The sequence below is a fragment of the Aspergillus pseudotamarii genome (assembly GCF_009193445.1).
Source record: "Aspergillus pseudotamarii strain CBS 117625 unplaced genomic scaffold BDV38scaffold_43, whole genome shotgun sequence".
Taxonomy (NCBI): domain Eukaryota; kingdom Fungi; phylum Ascomycota; class Eurotiomycetes; order Eurotiales; family Aspergillaceae; genus Aspergillus; species Aspergillus pseudotamarii.
This window is the reverse complement of record NW_022475057.1, coordinates 76,031-95,606: the sequence shown is the minus strand read 5'-3', so window position 1 is coordinate 95,606 and position 19,576 is coordinate 76,031. Positions and strand designations below refer to the sequence as shown.

The 19,576-nt window shown below is 46.9% G+C and overlaps 7 protein-coding genes across 7 annotated transcripts; 3 read left to right on the top strand and 4 right to left on the bottom strand.

Moving 5' to 3' along the window:
- The first annotated feature begins 446 nt into the window (after positions 1 to 446).
- Positions 447 to 2,964, top strand: BDV38DRAFT_139208 (uncharacterized protein). The gene has a single exon (XM_032051398.1). The coding sequence runs from the start codon at positions 694 to 696 to the stop codon at positions 2,788 to 2,790; it is 2,097 nt and encodes a 698-aa protein (XP_031911502.1). The 5' UTR covers positions 447 to 693; the 3' UTR covers positions 2,791 to 2,964.
- A 1,015-nt stretch (positions 2,965 to 3,979) lies between these two features.
- On the bottom strand, positions 3,980 to 5,856 carry BDV38DRAFT_284877 (uncharacterized protein; the record flags this gene model as incomplete). The annotated part of the gene is made up of 2 exons (XM_032060365.1): positions 3,980 to 5,433; positions 5,505 to 5,856. The coding sequence occupies 2 exons, from the start codon at positions 5,854 to 5,856 to the stop codon at positions 3,980 to 3,982; spliced, it is 1,806 nt and encodes a 601-aa protein (XP_031911501.1).
- Positions 5,857 to 6,905: 1,049 nt separating this feature from the next.
- Positions 6,906 to 7,471, bottom strand: BDV38DRAFT_139179 (uncharacterized protein). Its single transcript, XM_032051395.1, has one exon. It carries the CDS (start codon positions 7,314 to 7,316, stop codon positions 6,972 to 6,974), a length of 345 nt encoding a protein of 114 aa, XP_031911500.1. The 5' UTR covers positions 7,317 to 7,471; the 3' UTR covers positions 6,906 to 6,971.
- On the bottom strand, positions 7,472 to 8,661 carry BDV38DRAFT_139182 (C2H2-type zinc finger protein). The gene has a single exon (XM_032051397.1). It carries the CDS (start codon positions 8,425 to 8,427, stop codon positions 7,627 to 7,629), a length of 801 nt encoding a protein of 266 aa, XP_031911499.1. The 5' UTR covers positions 8,428 to 8,661; the 3' UTR covers positions 7,472 to 7,626.
- BDV38DRAFT_139181 (uncharacterized protein) lies at positions 8,662 to 9,538 on the bottom strand. The gene has a single exon (XM_032051396.1). The coding sequence runs from the start codon at positions 9,490 to 9,492 to the stop codon at positions 8,896 to 8,898; it is 597 nt and encodes a 198-aa protein (XP_031911498.1). The 5' UTR covers positions 9,493 to 9,538; the 3' UTR covers positions 8,662 to 8,895.
- Positions 9,539 to 15,105: 5,567 nt separating this feature from the next.
- BDV38DRAFT_252290 (uncharacterized protein) lies at positions 15,106 to 15,642 on the top strand. The gene has a single exon (XM_032055107.1). The coding sequence runs from the start codon at positions 15,172 to 15,174 to the stop codon at positions 15,373 to 15,375; it is 204 nt and encodes a 67-aa protein (XP_031911497.1). The 5' UTR covers positions 15,106 to 15,171; the 3' UTR covers positions 15,376 to 15,642.
- Positions 15,601 to 15,924, top strand: BDV38DRAFT_252289 (uncharacterized protein; the record flags this gene model as incomplete). Its single annotated transcript, XM_032055106.1, has 1 exon — positions 15,601 to 15,924. A coding segment is annotated over exon 1 (176 nt), but the record flags the coding sequence as incomplete, so codon positions are not given.
- Between the last annotated feature and the right edge of the window lie 3,652 nt (positions 15,925 to 19,576).

Below are 19,576 nucleotides of genomic sequence, written 5' to 3'. Positions count from 1 at the left end.
ACACGATTTGACCTTTCTCTCCTGACGCTCGGCTGCTGCTGCTGCTGCTGCTGCTGCTGCTCCTCTCTTTTCGTTCTCTTCCTTCTAACCCACCCTTTGCCTCTTTCTTCCCTCGTTTCCTGTTCGTTCGAGAACCTTGTCGCTCGCTTTTTTCTTTTTCTTTTTTCACCTTCGCTGCCGATTTGATATCGCGCATTAATACGAACTTCCTCTCTTCCCTCCCCCCTGGATTCTCTGTTGACCACTTCGAGACAGGTCGCCATTCATTTTTTTGCTCAACAGCTATCCCTTTTTGAGGTATATCGTGGGGTGGTCTTAACATCAGTGAACCCCAACTGATCCTGGTTCGAATCGCTCCTTTTCATAGTACCACGCACGCATATAGAGTCTGGGCAAGGAAGTTCCGTAAAGAAAAGAAGAAAAGAAAAGAAAAAAAAAAATTAATCTTGAAGTATCTGAAGACGAATTTACCCCTCTGGTTGATTCCGGCAAGGTTGGTAACGGGTTGAACACAACTTCACGGCCCAGCGCCTCAAACGATCAAACGACCTTCGACCATGAGATAGTGCTCTGGCAGTCACCCTCTATTCGTTCTCTACCCTTCCGCTCGTGTCCAACCCTCTGGCGGCTGGTTGATACCTGATTATCTTCGGCTGGTCTTCTCGAAGAAACCTCCTCTTTCTGTCATTCGATATGATCGTTCCTAAGCCTCCTGTGAAATTGGAGGACCACTGCTCCGTCATTTACGACAACACTCTATACACCTACTCAGCCAATGGTTTCGCTTCGATCTCACTCGAACGCAACGCGACATGGACTCAATTGCCGATGGGAGAGCCGGTTTCCAAAGCCGCTTGCGTTACAGGAGGACTGGACGGTAACGAGGATCAGCAGGCGCTTTATGTGATCGGAGGAACGCCTTACAAGGGTGTAAGCTCAGGGTTACAACGATACTCGTTCAAGGACAAAAAGTGGAAGACATTTGACAGCGTCAGCGGGAATATGGCCAATCGAACCTCCCATAAAGCGGTCTATCTCAAATCGTCTTCCGCCCTTGTGATTTACGGCGGCCACCAACGGGACCAACCTGATGCCTCGTCGGACACGTTTGCAATTAATACGCAGGAACCCTACAATCTTTCAGCATATTCGGCGGAAAATGCATCCCCGGCTTACGATCCCGTACTCCTGCCATGGAACGACAAGGAAGCTGCTCTGGTTGGCGGATTGACGACCCCGGATCAAGTGCATTTGTTTGATCCCATCCAAGGGTGGCACAGCTCCGAGGTGACAATCCCAGCACCCCTATCGGATGATGTACAATGTGCTCTTATCAATGGAACCGACGGTAGCAAAATTCTCGAAGCTTTTGACATGAGCGCATCACCCAACAATGTCACCAGCATAACCTTGCTCAATTCTGACGGAACCCCAGCTCACAAGGGAAACAGCTCTGAATCATCCTTGACCAAGCGGGGGATCACCCTCGATGATTATCCAGCATATGACGACTCCTTGGCACCAACCACAACGCGAAAAGACTACTCACTGGCACAGGGCAACGATGGGTTAGTGGTCATCTCTAGTGGCAGTGGCACTGACACTCTGGCAATTTTCAATCAAACGTCGAACAGTTGGGTAAACGCGACCAAGCTATTCTACGGCGACCAGGTGTCGCAACAAATCCTTGGATCAACGACTTCAACCCCGACTGCTACTGCAAGCGGATCTAGTGAAACTTCCGGCGCCCCGGCTAGCGACGACTCCTCGAGCAGCGATGTTGGCACGATCATTGGGGCCACGCTTGGAGGTATTGTAGGAATTGCTGCCATTTTGATTGTAATCCTCTTCATTCTGAAGCATAAGAAGAATGCGAAGAAGCGAGCTGCCCAGGCTCAAAATGGTGGCGACAAGGATCGCTTAAGCTTCCAGGATCGAGGTGTCGAGCCATTGACTCGATCCGCATATCCGATGGCGAAGAGCCCTGCACCGCTCGCGGCATCGTCGGTGGACTCCCTTGCGATCTTCTCGGGCAATGTTGGTGAGGAAAAGTCGCCAAAGCCAGCGGGTGCTCCTCCCAGTTTCGATCACAAGCCGAGCCCCTTGAGCACCATTCAATCCAGTAGAGAGCCCAGCTCAGGTGAATTTGACAAGGCCATTGAGGCCCAAGATACACTGCCAGGAAGCCATCCCGGCGACCGGCGAACGAGTGAGGGCTGGGGTAAATATTTCCAAGATAACAGTGCGGCGCCTCTGATGGTTCCGCCGGCAGCTGTACCCGCCCGGCCTGACTCGACGGCCACGACAGCTACTGCATGGCCGATGAAAAGTCTTACGCCTCTGAACACCAACTTCTTAGAAGCGCCGAAACCGCTGGGATGTGTCGTGAGTGGTAGCCCCACCACCGAGCATGCTACGTCACCCAAAAATGGACAATACATCACAATCCCCGAAAGCCAGTCCGCTCGCATATCCACTGCCAGTGACATCACTATCGAATCGGACGATGGCTACCAGCATGAAGGATCACGTGCACAACAAAGCTGGCTTGGCCGTCCCCCAAGCAGCACCTACAGCAGAAGTTATTATAACCCGAGCTATTACAACCCCAGCACGTCTGACGTGCCCTCGCTCGTGACCCCATTACGCGATACCCGCATGAACACGCGCGGCTCGAGCGTGCTTATCCCAGATAGCGTTGAACCCATGCCACCGCGCGACACTCGCAACAACAACAACAACAATATCAACTCTGACATGAGCTGGTTGAATCTCAATGCTGAGCGCTGACCTTCCTACCGAACTTGAACCAGAAACACACTCCTTGAAGCTTCCATGAGCCTCCTCTCCTTGACCACCATCCGTCCCCTGACTGGGTCTAATCCGCTCCTTTCCTGACTTTAGCTATGCCCTAATACCAGCCGGAAAAAGATACCTGTAAAAAAGTTTCATTTTCCTTGCTCTCTTTCCACGATGGATGGAACGTACAGCTAGCCGCGCATTTCTTATAGTTTCAGCATCTCATTGCACATGTTTCTGTTTCTGTTTCGCCACTAGGATTCATCATTGAAGCGTCCCAATTCCACCTGTTGTGACTCGTCCTACCCGCTCCATGCATCTACGCATTTATCTTGTTCCTTATTGGTTTACTTTCTCCTCAATCGCTTTCATGAAACCCATCATCTCTTTGAATTCCTCTTTTTGCTCGGACAGGATACCGGTGTTGTGCTTCGGAGTCGTATATAGAGTTTCTTTTTTCCTTCGCATAAATGCCACCAGCAATTTAATCCAATGACCCGCAATCTCTCCGTCCCAATCTATGCATATTAAATTAATCTCACTCAACCAACACCCAATTAAAGTACCAGGACTCCCGAGTTTCATCCAGCCACACTACTTTATGTGAGGCGTGGTCATGCCATACGCTCCGTTTTTAATCTCGAGATGTCATCTATCTATTGCATTAATGGATCTGGCGTAAGGAATGGATGGGTCTGTGCTTGTGATCGTTTCTGGTGGAGTTCTGTTATTTGCATTTTTTGACTAGTGGTGTGGACTAACTAGGAGGTTGGCCCTTTTTTTGGGGGGAGAGTGGTTTGGCCTAGATAAGGATGGTTATTCTGGTTGGTGAATAATCTTGAGTTCTGTGGTGGCTTTGTACTGGGTACTAGTAGTATAAAGCACTAACTCGCTTGCAGGTTCAGTATTGAGTATGGATGCAGAGCGCTGTACGAGAATACTGAAGGCAGAGATATAGTAATGAACATGTTACCGAAATAAAATTCAAACTGTACCTAAGGAGGCAAAATTTCCCTTGCATAAAGACATAAACTTGCAAAGCACATAAAACGAAGAAACAAAGAAAGTCATAAGGTCATCACCGCCATGGTCATCAGTTTCATACAGTCATTAAGATATAGCGTTCGCAAACGGTCAATTTCAATTTGCATAGTTCGGGGTAATTTTTCCACAGATGAAATCATACTTCTTGGGCTACCGACATAGACCGACCTCTCGATCCATGTTGGGAGGGGGGATATTCTTCGATTTCGTCGGGATACATCGTGTAACGGTGTGGCATGGCTCCGTAACTTTGAGCCCGGCGGCGTTCTCGTTTCGAATCGCACTGTTTTCGGAAATCTTTGCGCTCTTTGCGCATATGGTCGACATGTCTCCATTCATCAACTGCGCCTTTGATGCCCAGCGTTGCAAGACCTACACTCGCTGCGTCGACAAGGTTGTTTTTCACTCTGAGTTTGCGTGCTTCTTCGGGAGACATATCACCCTCTTTCACCATTTTGGCTCGTTTCTTGTGCTTTTCCATGCTTCCGTGTAAGCCGTGGGCTGCGTGGATGGTTGCTACGGTGGCCAGACCGGTAGTTAGGAGCATCTTCCGCGTCAGCTTCTTATGCTGGTGCTCCTCATCGGTACTGCTTCCAAGGTCAGAATCCTTATCCGAATTTGAGTTATTATCCTGGTGGTAAGTGTGGCCTTCCTCGCCTGTGGCTCCGGACCTACTGTGGGATGATGGCGAATGATTACTGTCAGGGTTTAAAGATCGACCTACATCTCTGGAATGCCGAGTCCGTCTTGAGCTCCCATGGTGCCTAGATCCGTAGTCGCTATCCGAGTCATAGTCCGAGTAGTCATCTCGGCGAGAGGGTCGATCGCGATGTCGTCTCCGGTCGTCTTTGTCCTTATCCTTGTTTTCAAGGCCTAGCGCTTCCATACCCCGGTTGATATAGTCGGAAACGCTCTTACTCCGCTTTCTGGGCCGGCGCGGAGAATCGTCCTGGCTGTCCCGCGAGTGGGACCGACCACGTGGACGGGACCTGGACCGAAACCGACTATATGCTTCCTTCCCAGCAGCGGCCAAGGCTCCAGCAGCGGCAAGATCAGGAAGTTTACTCTTACTCTTTTCGCGGCCTCGGGACTTGGACCGCGAGCGAGACCGGGGGCCGTTCACAAAATGGTTCGCAGCCAGGCCAGCCAGTGTAGACTCGATGATATGACGCTTGGAATGTTTGTTAGGGTCCCGGTCCACGATTCCATCAGTGCCACCCGCTGTCAAAGCGGCAGTGAGAATCCGTTTGCCTTTTGCGCCCGTCCAGTCGCCGGGTTCTTTGCGCACACGAAAAGCTTCCACTGCGCCTGCAGTCAGAGCTGCTTTCATGGCCTGTTCAATTCGCTGCTCACTCCGATCCCGCCGATGACGGCTTCTGTTCCGAGTCGGAGAGGGTGAATAAGAGTAAGACCTGCTATGATGGCCGTGGGAACGTCCGCGACGGTGCTCGTGATGCTTAGAGGACGAGGAGGCAGCGGAACCTACACCTAGGGCTTCCATAGCCTGCTCTGAGAGGGATTTGCGACGTCTGCGGGGAGGAGGCGATCGGCTGCTAGACGGAGAACGCTGCGAGCGCCTGTGACGGTCACCTGTTCCGGTAAGATTAGTCCAAGATATCCCAGCCACGCTAGTTTGGCCTTTTTAGAAACAGACTACATACGTGGATCATCATAATCATAACGTTTCGAACGACGACTATGGCGCGAATGATGATAGTCGGGATCATCATAATACGAACCACGGCCTCCCATGGAGTGGGACCTGTGCATGCCTTCTTGGACGGTGGGAACCCTAGAGTGGCGAGACTGAGGGGGTAGACCATATCCATATTCGTAGCCATAATCCCCCGGAAGTGACTCGTTGCTACCGTTGCGCCGACGGACGACACCCGTCTCGTGGCGACTGTTACTATAGGGACCACCGCCGGAGTAATAGTCTTGTGAGTAGACGCTGGATGGGCGCGCATAGCGATCGCGAGGGGAATAGTAATGGCTTTCGTCGTAGTACGCCATTGTTTTGGCTAGAGTGGGAAGACAAAGTCTAGACCAGTGGGGGTGACGATCATACAGGATACACCAACAACAGAGTTCAACGATTTGGGGAGAAGGATGTGAGGGAGCTCGGGGAGGGGAGGAAAGAGAAAGTGAGACAATGAGACGTGAGTTAAAAGAGGAAGAGAGAGAGTAATAAGTAAGAATGAAGATGCAAAAGAAAAAAAAGAAAAAGACAAGAAAACAAGAAGATTGGCACGGGAGAGATTGTGGCAAGAGGCGGGGCAGCTGCACGTCAGTGACGTATGAGCGGTACCTCGCTGACAGAATGTCCAGTCCAGTACTAGTAGTATTAATAGAATGATTCGCTGTTTCGCTCAAGTAAGGCTGAAACGGTCCAAGCTCGATCATCAAGGTATAAGCCGTCTGGTTAAACAGGATGGTCGTGATCGATGTGTTTCATATGTTCCATTCGCCCGTATAGTAGAGAGTGTATAGCACACAGGATCGTAGAGTGGTAATGAAGTAGTGGAGCCGGACCCTAAATTTGATGCACACCTGAAAATACTACAGTGCCTTTCGCATGAGCACCTGAGGACAACACCTTACCCGTTTGGGGCCTTGGGCAGCGATCCCGTCATGGATGACTAACCAGATCACGTTCAATCATCGTTTGATTTGACAATTTCAAGAGCTCAAATACTAAATGGAAAGACACACAATCGCCATTGACATCATGTCGCATCACCCCAATCCCTTATTCATTCAATCAGCATGAAGAGAAAGCGATGATTGTCCGCCTTAACATGTTACGCCTCATCGAGGCTCTCGGCACTTCAGGCCAAGCTCCATCACATCGGGCTCCATAGATGGACCCGTCTGTTCCTGACCTAGACCGACGACTAGTTTGACAACCATGGTTTCGGGCTGCGTGCCGTGGTTCAACCTTGTTTGTCCTGGGGGTCTCAGTGATTCACAAGGCGTGCGGCCATTGATCGGTAGGGGTATCTCCGTGGCATGTCTTGTCCCGTACCGTACTACTTGAATTTACGCTCGCCGATAGACAATCGTTCCAGTGTGGTATCAATCAGTTCATTCACGTTTCAATGTGACATGGTCTCTTACACAATGGGCCCCTAACACAGTTGGTATACTATACATATCAAAAAAAAATAAACAAATAAAAAAAAGTTTTCTGGGCCATAACTTGGAACTTCTCGTGGCACAAGGGGGGAATAAAAGGAAAAAAGGAAAACCCCCAAGACAAAAACAACGCTTATAAGCTGATCCAAACTAGCCATGCAATAGAGTTTAAAAAACATCAATAAAGGAGAAATGTCAAAGAATAAAGAAGAGAAAAAAAAGGCAAGGTAATAGCCCGTGCCAAATGGTATAGAGATGAGAAAATCCGGACTTTGCTGCCCAGTCAGTCCTCTGTTCAAATCATGGTTAAGCCATTCTATCCCAATTCTATCCGCCATTTCCAGGCGGCAGAAATCAAACCTGTGACCGTGTGTGAGAGTGCCGCACAGCAGTCACCCTCAAAGCCTGTCGAGTTGCTCCAAAATATGAAGATCAAAGACCATCTGGGGGTCATGAAAAATGGGAAAGGAATAGAAAAGCAAAGACAGGGCAAATAATGGTGGAGGGTTGGCCTCCCACAACTGCCCTGATCTGGGAGATTGCTAGAGAGTTCGATTGCTCATATATGTTCGCCTCACACGTGTTACTCATCAAATCCATGGTGACATCGTTTCAAGTGGCTGCGAACGCTGACACAGTCACTTGCGCTCATCTCATAGTTGCCATGCTGTCGTAGGCATTCCCATCCATCTGGGACTGGCTTGAGGATCGGTGGTGGTTGTACACGGGGCTGTCCCTCCTGACACGCCACCGGTTACCTGCATCAGTATCCTTCTCCGTCACACCCGTTGGCCGATCTTCAGAGTGTGTCCGATGCGTTCGAATGTGCTGCTTCATATTGTCCTTTCGGGTGAAAGCTTTGTTGCAAATCGGGCAGTGTACGCTTTTTTCGCCAGTGTGCTTCTTTCCATGGCGCGCCGCATGTCCCGAAGTCGTGAAGGTAGCGGAACAGTTGTGACTAGCAGCAAACGGGCATGGATATTTGTTCTTTCGGTTTACTTTGGTTGCCATGGCATCCCTGGATCCACTAATCGATGCTGGTGGGGAGGGAGGGTCAGATACGCTGTTAGCACTGAGTCTTTTCTCAGCATTGGTCGTCGCGGTTCCTGCGTTCGGCGCTTGGTAAACATGGGGTTCCTGACGATGAGACTGCATATAGTAACCGGGTCCGGCGCTCATGTAGTCGTAAGAGCAGTCGGATGACCCAGGGGACGTGGGCTGCGCGGCTTCCGACACGGGATCGAACTGTTGCCGGTTCACTGGGAAAGAGTCTGAATGCGCATACCCATAGCGATAGTATGAGTTTAATGCCTCTCGTCGTGGCTCTGACGGATAAGGGTATGATGAAGTAGAATGCGGCCTGCACAACCGAGGGCTTGATCGTACTGTGAATGATGGATTGTCATCATTGTTTAATATGGACACGAAGCCTGCCTTGCAGCTAGCCATATTTTACGCTAGAAATATCTGGTATTGGGCGACTTTTGGGACAGTTAGCTAACTTGTTTCCTTTCGAACCATTCTTTAGTAATATCGGACGACACAGGGGTCTGTGATCCCAATTTCCAAAAGCACCCACGATAAAAAAAGAAAAGCTATCAAATGGGGAGTACTCACGAAATGTCTTCGAGGATGTTTGTCCTTTCTTCGTGCGACATGCACTAGATCTATTGCCAGGTACTTGAATGCAGATCTGACAAAACCCCAGTGGAACTCGGCCTCCTTGGCGAAGTAATCAATTTTAACCGGACAGAATCCCGAGAACTCCTGCCACGTTCTGGATGATGAAAAAGAGCCCGACTGATCCACCCCTCAAGACTGGACAATGGCGTTGACAGACGATTTAAATGTTCGGTTTCCTCTCTATAGTTGATGGCACCGATCACTTCCGATAGGGGACAGAAAAATATATGGTTCTTAAAGGGGGTTGAAAATTGAACCGGTCGTTTTCCGGAGATGCGTTATGAAGGAATGATCAGAAGATAGGAGGAGAGTTAGATCAATACCCTGACAGGTATAAGCCCTAGCAACTATCTTCCAGAGAAGTGCCGGAGCCAAGAAAAATAGCGAGATGAGTAAGTCGAGAAGCACCAAAGCCGGATTGAGAAATGAGATTGCACCCGGGTATTGATGATGAGAAGAGGAGACCGTCAAATGTGATACAGACGTGATAGGTGATTTGATAGATGTTGATCGATAAGGGACGATTGAAGGAAGTGCTAAGATAGACGCTTGTCTAATTAGAAGAGGGGAATGGCGAAGGAGAGTATTGAAGGTTTGGACGAAGGAAATTGGAATAGAGGATGAAAGAGGATGAGGAGAAAGGCGAATGGAAAGAGAAATAAATGTAGAAGGAAATGAGGAAGAACGACAAATGATAAAGAGAGAAGGGGAAAAAAAAAGAGAAAGAGAAAAAGAAAAAAGAAAAATGGGACAAGAAGTAGAAGAATAAGAGGAAGAAGAAGCAGAAGCATCTTGAAACCCGTCCAGGGTCTCTCCAGAAGCTCTGGCCATCTCAGTCAAGTCAGTCAGTCGTTACTTAGTCGCTGTACTAGTGAACCAGTTAGTTAGCGTTCGAGGGTGTCCACGACACTAGTTAGTTCTCCAGTCCTGGTGGATCCGTGGTAGGCATCATTCATTTGTAGAAGAATAAAATAAAAGTAATAATAATTAGAATAATACTAGACCACGGCTACTAGTCTGTCCATGGAATCCTTGGATTTGTTCTCTTATGAGGGGGCCAAGGGTCTGCCCAGAGTCTTGTTGGGACCAGTGTAATTTTAAAAAATCATGAACAAGAAAAAGAAAAGAAAATGATAATAAAGGTATAAAAATTTCAATCATTTTTTCACTCGCTTGTATTCTCAGAGACTTTCGGTACGATAGGAGGAAATATCTGAAAATAATAAATTCAGATTTCAAAAACAAAAACCCAAAAATCTTGCCCTTTTGCGAATTAAGAGTTAATTTTCCCACTGGGTCTCGGAGTCCCGAAAATAAATAAATAAATGAACTGAAATTGAACTGAAAAATAAAAAATAAAAAATAAAAAATTCAAGCAATTCAGGAACTCTAAGGTGTGGCTAAACAATTTAACATTCAAATGGTAGTAATTCCGAGAGATACAACCAACACCCGGCACTAGTAAACTTCTGGGACCCAGTCATTAATGGCAGGGCGTTCCTTACAATCCTGACCCTTACCTCTTTACAGTAAACTCCGTCCACTAACTCCCAAATCCCTTCGTCGGGGCAGCCACTCCGCTCTAGCCAGAAGGGTGGCTTTGCTCTCTCCGAGTCTCCGACGTGCTATATTTACCAAGTCTCTAACATCTTCGTCCACTCAATGGGTCGTTATCATCATCCTTTTCGTCAGGATACCCATCGTGAAAAGGGACCAACGCCCCCGGTCAGGGCCCGAAAGCCCCTCCAAGTAGTATAATCCGATCTAAAGTAAACTAAATCCCTGGTTGGTACGTGTTCTTGTCGTCAGCTGATTTATTGCAATATTTCTTTCTCATATGGTTTAGTTATTTCTATTCGGTATTATTTCTTGGGGAACAAGATATACATAGGTTACTATGTTCCTTCGAGGTATGCTTAGACTGGAGGTTGGAATGAATACGGTAAAAGGCGCCGAGTTTTGGTGTCAATTGTCCCTGCCTTTGATCAATATCTGGATTGATATCACTTTTCATACGATGCCTCTAATGCACAATTTTGCACTATTGGCTGTGATAAGTAATTAACAGAAAATAAAAATAAAAGAAAATAGTACGTAGTTATTTTATTACGCTAACCACTAGATACAGAGAGCTTTCCAGGGATTCCCGGAAAAAGTAATCTTCTCGTCACTTTTAGTTCCTGCACCGGTGTGAACTCTACTGCGTATTGAGATTACATACATGTCGTATGGTCTGGATCAGGGACAGCAACGCCTCCAAAAAGGTTTCTTTTATTCTGGAGTTCAATATCTCAATAGATCAATGAACCACGAAAGCGTCGAAGTTCAAAATAGCACCAAAAATGTCTCAACTAAGAATAATGGTCAATGTGTGACCTTTTTATAGAAAATATTCCGCGTTGACACTAGATCTACAGCCTATTGTCGAGAGCACAACCCTTCAAGCACTCGTGCTGCCGAGACAGCAATCATGCCCATCGTTACCCATCCTGGTAAGGCGCCCTTTCATCACGTCCCCAAAAGAGCCTTACGGACAAGCTTTTAGCCACGGTGTGATAGAAACTGTGGTTCTACTATATCCTGCATTAGCTACAATGTCTACTGATGCGGGTTGTTAAATCCCAATGTGTATGTGATCGGGAAACATACATTTTGTTCATTTCCTCTTGAATATCAAGATAGACCCTGCATCTCTTCTCTTGCCCGAGATAGGTTATTTTCAAGGTTGTTCTAGTAGGCTTTATTATCCACATCAGATAGAGGACGACCCCGTCCGTCTCGGGTTTAGGGCTCGGTACGAGGCCTCGGGCTTAGGTACCGTAACCGTATCATACCGGTACTATGGAGTTCACCAAGTGGAGATTGGCCGATGTACTTATCCACTTCTGGATCTTTCCTTCGTTTCTGATTCGCTTTTAATTTAATGGATGTACAACGGATATTATCCCCTCCGATATTCTGGAAAACACGGCCTTCGTTCCACCGACGACGACGACATCGGAGGGAGACCTTGAGCTGTGAAACTATTTGCACCATTGAAGCGGCCATCGATTGCAGTTTGAGTAGTGGCAAATGGAATTTACGATCGAGTAAAGAAAAAGAACCCATGATGGGTAAACTGAAACGTTAAAACGATACATGCAAATTGTACATCCTATGTGTATAGGCACAGCGAGGGATCGAATCAGCACCTGGAATGACTTCATTCTCTCGGGCTAAAACCCAGTGAACCTCTCAAAAACGTGGTTCTATCCCTTGCAGATATCCAGTGATTTTTATTCATTTATTTTTTTATTATCAATTCTTTTTTTTTTTCACCCCCGTCTTCTTCTAGTCCCTTGGTTGTCCTTCGAAACCATCGAAAGTTTCAGTTAGTAGCAGGAGTAGGATTTAATTTCGAGAACAATAGCATAGGATTCGCTCATAGCCCCTCAAGTGCATGGCTAGCAAGCTACTAGTATGCCTCCGCTCCCCTCCCCGTCTGACCCATAACAAGTACGCTAAGGCCTTCTTAGCATGCTTTATCGAGATATGGCCTGTCCATCCTGCATCGCTTCCACAGTTTAGCACGCATACGTGTTGTCAAACGTCGTCAACAACGAACCCCAGCCAACTCTGTACCACACCATTCTCTATAAACCCACCTATCCACAATCCTGTCTTCTCTTAGCTCACTCCACCCTAGGCATCAACATTGATAAAGATTGCCATAAGCTCTCTCCTCCCTGTTAGCGCCGGGCCGGAAGATGATATACACAATGTTCATCGTCGTCAAATGCTTGGCCCTGTAGTTACATGTTCCCCTCTGCGGAGAAGGCCACATTATCTACGTAGGCAATGTTGAGTGGCTCTCTGTATATGGCGTGCGCCGGCTCCATACTAACCCCAGCAGGGCATCGGGCGCTCCTGGTCATACGCGTTCATTGCCAGGTTAACGTCAGGATGTCGTCCAGATCCAGCGATTAGGTTTCGAGGCGCCTCTTCCGTCGAGTACCTCGGATTTATGCTCTACTAAAATATCTTCTGATAGTTTTATTCGGCGATGTTTTTATTTTTATTTTTATTTTTATTTTTATTTTTATTAGTTTTCCTCGCACTCGAAATCGTTCCCGTGAGCTTCCGTTAGCGAAGAGAGGGGTTGCTTATACTAAACAAGTCGGTTGCGGTAGCCAGCCATTTAGAATGGAGACTTAGGGTATGCAGGGTTGGTAATGTTTGTCATTTGCAGGGCATATTATTTATACGGCAGTGCAGAGCAAAGATTGAGTAATAGTTATGCACGTCTCGGAGCAATCTTCTCAGCTTGCTTAAGTATTGAAACCTCCTCTTCCTTCCAGCTGTTCAGAGACATCCATATTGCATAGATCATGTGTCTACATACATGGAAGCTGACAGCACGGACAAATCCCGAGAAACCGGCTGATGCACCCGTAGTCCCGCGGAATGATTGTTGATCAACGCTCGTTTGGCCCCCGGCCTTGCTTCTGATTACTCTGGACAGTCCTGCCCTACTTGCAATCTGCATAGGGTAGTATCTACTAATGTATATGTACAGCCCTGGAACAAGGTTGGCTTTTACAGATCCATGTCAAATCGTCCACCAATCCATTGGCTGATACCCCGGGGCAAGGTAGTATCAAGTACAGTAATCATACTATGCGCCTGCATAAGACCACACATACAGCAAGCACTCAGTGAGAAACCAAGCACTCCCCATTTGCTAACTGCTCATCCTTGGCACGGGGTCTTTTTCGACACTAAGAGAACACTATCCTGGTCCCTACAGTAGTAGCTGAATAGCTACATCTTAGTTCCCCTTTTAGGGATGTATCCGAAGGGGGAGTATATGTGAGTTGCGAATGTGTTTCGACGTATCAGAAGTGGTAACGAACCCCATGGACACGGCCACGTTCCTTTGGCTTTACTAGGCGAAATACCAAGACATTCGTTGACCCTCTTTTTTTTTTGGTTGTTTTTTTCATTTATTTTCCAATCTACTAGCGACAGGTTATTTCTTGTAATTACCGGATCAAGTGGAGTTCCGCTTTCACTACCGACTCTGCCTACTGGTCGAAAGCCGGCCGTAGATCATAAGCCGGTGGAGTGTAGACTCTTAAGTTTACTGGATAAGGAAGTCTTAGAGACCTAATCATTTAGGTGTCTGTATCGTATATATCGTATTCTGATCCATTGTACCGCGAAGGGGCGGGGAATCGGACATCCGATGAGGGCGGCGAGTCGGATGTCCGCTTATTCATTGTCCTTCTAGAATGTTGATATCCGAACTGGAGTTTTCTGAGGTAAGTCCTCACACGACAATCAAGTTGAAAGAAATATTCTGCCTAAAGTGGGTTATTCTCCAGTATGAACAAAGAGGGGGAAAATTACATCCCTAATGATACATACATACACGCCAATGCAGCCATGCAAAGCGGAGGGGTAAAGTAAAAGTAAACCCCTCAACCCTCATTAATGGAATGTTGGGTGTAAATCCCCTAGCGCCAAAATACCAAGACGTGTAATGAGACGACGAGCTTGTCCCTGCGTCGGGATTCGACTCCCCCGATTAATAATGCAGGACCACTTAACTTAGTCAGCGCATTAGCGGTGGGTCCGTCTTGTTCCTGGGAACCATTACTGGAGAGGCCCAGATCTTGGGTTGATTTGGCCGCACTTACTTTTTTTTCCCTCCCCTTACGGTAGTTCTCAACTGCCGTTGGATTCAGGGAAAACCCCCATGAGTAAGTCAGTCAGTCTACACTAACTCTTCTTTGCCCTGTGTTCTATCTCTTATTCGGCCGAATCTTCTTCTTTAATGCCTTTTTCTTGGCTTAATTTACTAACTCTAACTTATCTTGAACTACTAACTAGGCCCGTTAACATTGGACCTTAATCTTATTGTCGGCTCATGATTCGAGGGGGAGAAATATTAGGGAACTAGAAGACCGAAAATTACTCCGTACACCAAGACGAAATATACCAAGTTCAACAACCCACGGCACTTCTGCCGAAAATCACCCGTACCTAACAAATTTCTTGAAACACACTGTGTTTAATCACTTTAACCCTGGACCACTTGGGTTAGTTCCTGTAGCTTAATCTTTTTCTTTTTCTTTTTCGTTTTCTTTTCTTTTCTTTTTTTTTTTTCCCTCAAAACTCAAGAGCAAGTACTCCATAAGGGCAAATGAAATATGGAGAACCTAAAGAAAAGAGAAGTAGACCAATGAAAAAGAAAGATAAATTAATCTTTTATCCCTCCTGCTCTCTTTATTTTCCCTTCCTATCCTAGACGATATCGACCGTTCCCCAATCCCCTTTGAGACGAGCGAAACGTGAGATTTGGTGTAAAAAACAGCCTCACGTGGCGTTCAGTTTATACTCCTAGTAGACTAGCCTTTCTCGTTTTTGATTTATTTGAATTACAACTTACAGAACGACAATACCGGCAAAAGCGTGAAGTAGAGTTAGATAGCAGACGTCAGTTCTTCAAGCCACTAGCCGATCCCGGCAATGATGTGCAGACCGGGAAAACACGAGGTAGGGAAAAAAAACCCAAAACGAACAAGGGGGATATCATCAATGTTTATTGTTCCCTTGTTCTTGTTATTATTCTTCTTCTACTCCGCCTTCTGCCTTATGACAACAACCCTTCCAAGCTTGCGGCTGGGCCCTAGCCTCCCCGTCGTTTTCTTTGTCTGCTTCTTTTTATTTTAAGAATTCTAGTGGCGTACATACGTAGATGTCGGCGCAGGCGATACGTATATCGTGAGAGAGATGACGTGAACTGCGGCTTCGACGAGGCAAGGATCATCGCCCTTTGTGTATAGTATCGCCGGGTTAAACCTCCCGTTTAAGTTGATGGTGAAGAGAACCGGTTGGGGTAAAGGGTCGATCGGCCGTCTCAGGCTAGATCACCGTCTCAGCTCACGGAAGGATCCCGTAGGTGTGCGGAGTACGTGAATTTAGAAAAATTGGAATGAGTTAATGGGAGGGAGTAAAAAAGGTTTGGATGGACCTGAAACAAGCCATGAGGGGTCTAGACTGGTGCAGCTTAGCAATTGGCAGATGAGACATGTCGAATTTTGCTCCTAGGAGGTTATGTATCAGAATATTTTTTTTTTCTTTCCTCCTTTTTCTTCTTCTCTCCTTGCTGCTGTTCGTCTTGGTGAGGTGTGGGTTTGTACAAATGTTGTACTTTGGGTCCGAGGGGGATGCATATCCATGGGTTAGTAGAACGTGGGACGGTAGATAGGGTTCCAGTATATCAGACCGTATTATTGTTCAATAGTCTATGGTTTTTTAGGGTACCGAGTCAGTTACTTTAATGCTGCTGACTCAATCACACGATCTTCAGGGTCCGGAAGAAAGTTTGGGACGGGAAACCCTGTTTTGTTATTGTCCGTATTGGATTGTGTTAAGTTACCGGTCTGAGGGCGAACGGAGAATATTTTGACTTTTGAGTTTGTTTTCTTCGGACGGTATTGAAATTCTGGAAATACTGACGACGTGCAGTGAGACCCGGGATGTAATTGCCGTATTTCCCGACGTTTACCCTTAGCTTCTTTTACTTTCCTTCAATGTATGTGACGAGATAGTGGTGCCTTAGTAATGCGTTGATCCCATCAGGATCGGTGGCTCAGCGATTTAGGTGCTGTGGTGGATTCACAGCCCACTTCTTTTGATTACATAGTTCGATTTGGACTGCATGGAATATGTTAACGTTAAATCTTCAGATCTCATATCCTAGTCCGATATACGTACGTGCTCCGCGTACGCTCTATATGATCTCGTCTAATAACGGGATAGAGAAAGATCAGCTATCTATCACGAGACGGCACATGTCACAATGAGGAATACGTATACCCGGGAAAACAAGGCATGTTTGGGAGAAATAAGAAGAAAAATCAGCAAAGATCACCATGGTCCCTTCGCTTTTGCATTAACATCTGATAACAATCTATGAAGCATCACAGAAAAGCTTACTATACTACGTAAGCAGAGACGTCACGGAGTGGGGCCAGGACTATGACAGAGAGCGTATCGAAGACAGCAGAGACAGCTAAGCGCTGCAGGTTAATCCTGCTAACAGCCCTAGTGCTGTACACAATAAAAGATAATGAAGAGACACAGACCACTATTTAGTATCCTCGGCTTGCACACCTATCTAGACTTTTCCCTAGTCCGAAGCTTAGTGTTTTGGCCCTTGTGGCTCGTCATACGACCATACGTAAGCCAACGTTTGTGAGCCACATCTCAGTGGGACCAACCTAAGGCAACAACATTTCCCCCAGGGGTCATTGCCTTTCTCCAGAGATTGCGGCGCTTCGCTAAGATGATAACTTTATTGTTCACCTTCGACAACTTACGTAGGTGCATACGAATGCTCCGGTCCGAAGTGGGGCGGACGATGGATTAGGGCTGTCCGGTAGTAAGCACCGAAGGAGTGTGATGGATGTCAACTGGGCTTAGCTGTTGGCCTGGCCGGGGTCCATGATTCAAATCCTGTGTGGCTGGTTTCCAGCAAGGCTTTTTTTTCTTTTTCTTTTTTTTTTTTTTGCCCTTCGTTGGGTCCGCTTTTTCTTTGTTTTCATTCGCTTGGCAAATCGGATTATCCGAACAAGACTACCTCAGGTACTAATGACTACGTACTCCGTGCTAATAGTCCATCCAGGATAAAAGCGTTAGAACCGTTCAAAACTCGGCAGTATTCGGGGACCAGCTTATTCTTTCTTGTAAGCTTAATTGATGATTTGCTGACGAGTGACTGCCAAGGCCAGTAATTAATCAAATCCGAGGAGCCCTAATCCTACTAGCGGACCTCGTACTACCATCTGCCATGGTCATGGGTATTGACTGTGATGAGTATGCATGGGCAGTAAATTAGCTATCGTGAATTTTTCCACTATTGAGTGTAAATTTCCGACATGTAGCCAAACTATACAGTATAGTTGTATCAGGTTCGTGTACTTTCTGTCCGGCGGGTCGAAAAGCAGGTACCGTATAGCCTGCAGAACATTGTGGGCAACGTGTTGGATATGAGGAAACTGTCACTAGTGAGGGCCACTGAAGGATTATTGGTGTAGTTTAATGACTTGAATCTGTCATGCTGCTCTACGATGAAAAGTGTCGAGAATTCTGGTTTTGTAGCTGTATTATACTAGTCCTCAGCAGCCAAACCAGTGCATTCTAGTTGTGCGTACGCCCATACACAACAGAATTTGGGCATCTCAGACGCTCATCTTGCTGTTGTGTTCATGGCACTCATTAGTCTATCTCAGAACAAAGCAAACATGACCCCCATAGGTTGAAGACAGTTCTGTCATGACGGTCTCCGGTCGGCACCTCACTGTGAGCTCATGTCAAACCTATCTATCACCCCTTGTTGTTCACGATGAAAACTCACAACGTGTCTGTCATCTTCTTAGGAAACTCTCCGCGTCCTTCACCCGCTCCTGTCATCCTCCTCTAGTCGTCTCGCTGTCCTGACCCTGACGTATGATGCTTCCCTCCACCTCAAACCACGAGCTCGCTCATGCTCTTCTTTCAAACACTATTAAGACCCATGAGTTCAAGTGCGGGGCTCAGCGGCATCATCAGCCATAAACCCGAGAACTGACAAGCTGGTGATCCAGGCCGGTCGGGCTTGGACATTGCTCTGAGCACTTCTAGCCAGCAAAGTCTGTCATTGGCACAAAATGCACTGAATCAACGGTCTCAATGTGTAGCTAGATATCTTTCAGAATGGTCCAAGAAGGTAAGGAGACTGCCCCTTTTCCTATGCATGAGATATACTCATGGCACTTGGCACTAACAGATGCAAAGACAACTATAGGGTCAACGAGATGAAGCCGTTTACCTACACCGAGACCATTATACCAGTCACAGCTGACAGAACTTGCAAGTGATCTATACTGACGGCTTCGAGCTTCTGTCCAGCTATAACAACACTCCCAGTGGCACACTATACGGACAGCCCACAGCCATCGCACGATGTTGCGCCTTGAAACACGTGGATATTTTAGCAACAAAGTTGCCCCCCTGCCCAGCCTTGAATCCTTACACATGTGCGTGGACGCCACAACAGAAAAGCAAATCCTTTTTCTCAAAGACAGCCGGTTGTGGTTTGGTTCTAGAACCGCAATAGCTCCTATCCAATGTCATTACTCGGTTGGAAAGAAGCTACCGAGTGATGCGCTTGGACGGTTATACAAGGACGTCAGCGACGCTAGAGGGAGTATTAACAAGGCGGTATGTATCAATACCAGGTAGCATCCCGTGATCATCTTGGTTCCTAAAACCAGGGCTGTGAGTTCTCGACATGCTTCGCTGCATTCAGTGAAAGGAGATTCGAACGCGGGCTAACAACACATGCACATACAGGCTTCGAGGGTACGGTTATCATCCGGCATTGTCTATATAATATGTGTTCGTACCCTTTGGGTCACCGCGATGAGCAGTATCTGCTGAATGATTGCCATGAGTGTCAATGAGGCTCGACGTTATATGTGTCAACAAGCATAATTTTCCGAGGCTCCGACGTATGTCACTGGATCTAAGACTTTGACTTTGGTATGAGGCTAATCATACATTCATATTTTGGAGAGACGTCAAAGCCAAATGTAACGTCGGCTAATTGTGACTAATGTATGGTATGCGATGTCCCAGGCGCCACTGCAGGGATACGCAGGGACCTTCCCCTATTGTGGCTAAAGATGTCTCATATCATGCAGTAGTAGAAATCGCATGTACAAATAGAAGCAAGACTTTGTGAAGTTGCAATTATTTCATGTGATATCTTAATTGATTCTCACACCCACGCACCGACTCGACTCGACTCGACTCGACTCAGCCTGCGAAGTGCTTACACGGAGTTGGTCGAGTCGGGTATTTATAGTACACGACTAGTACAAAGCAA

Excerpts from the sequence above, each read along its gene's own strand:
- BDV38DRAFT_139208 (XM_032051398.1), top strand. The coding sequence starts at position 694 with ATGATCGTTCCTAAGCCTCCTGTGAAATTGGAGGACCACTGCTCCGTC.
- BDV38DRAFT_139182 (XM_032051397.1), bottom strand. The coding sequence starts at position 8,427 with ATGGCTAGCTGCAAGGCAGGCTTCGTGTCCATATTAAACAATGATGAC.
- BDV38DRAFT_139181 (XM_032051396.1), bottom strand. The coding sequence starts at position 9,492 with ATGGCCAGAGCTTCTGGAGAGACCCTGGACGGGTTTCAAGATGCTTCT.
- BDV38DRAFT_139179 (XM_032051395.1), bottom strand. The coding sequence starts at position 7,316 with ATGGCGGATAGAATTGGGATAGAATGGCTTAACCATGATTTGAACAGA.
- BDV38DRAFT_252290 (XM_032055107.1), top strand. The coding sequence starts at position 15,172 with ATGATGTGCAGACCGGGAAAACACGAGGTAGGGAAAAAAAACCCAAAA.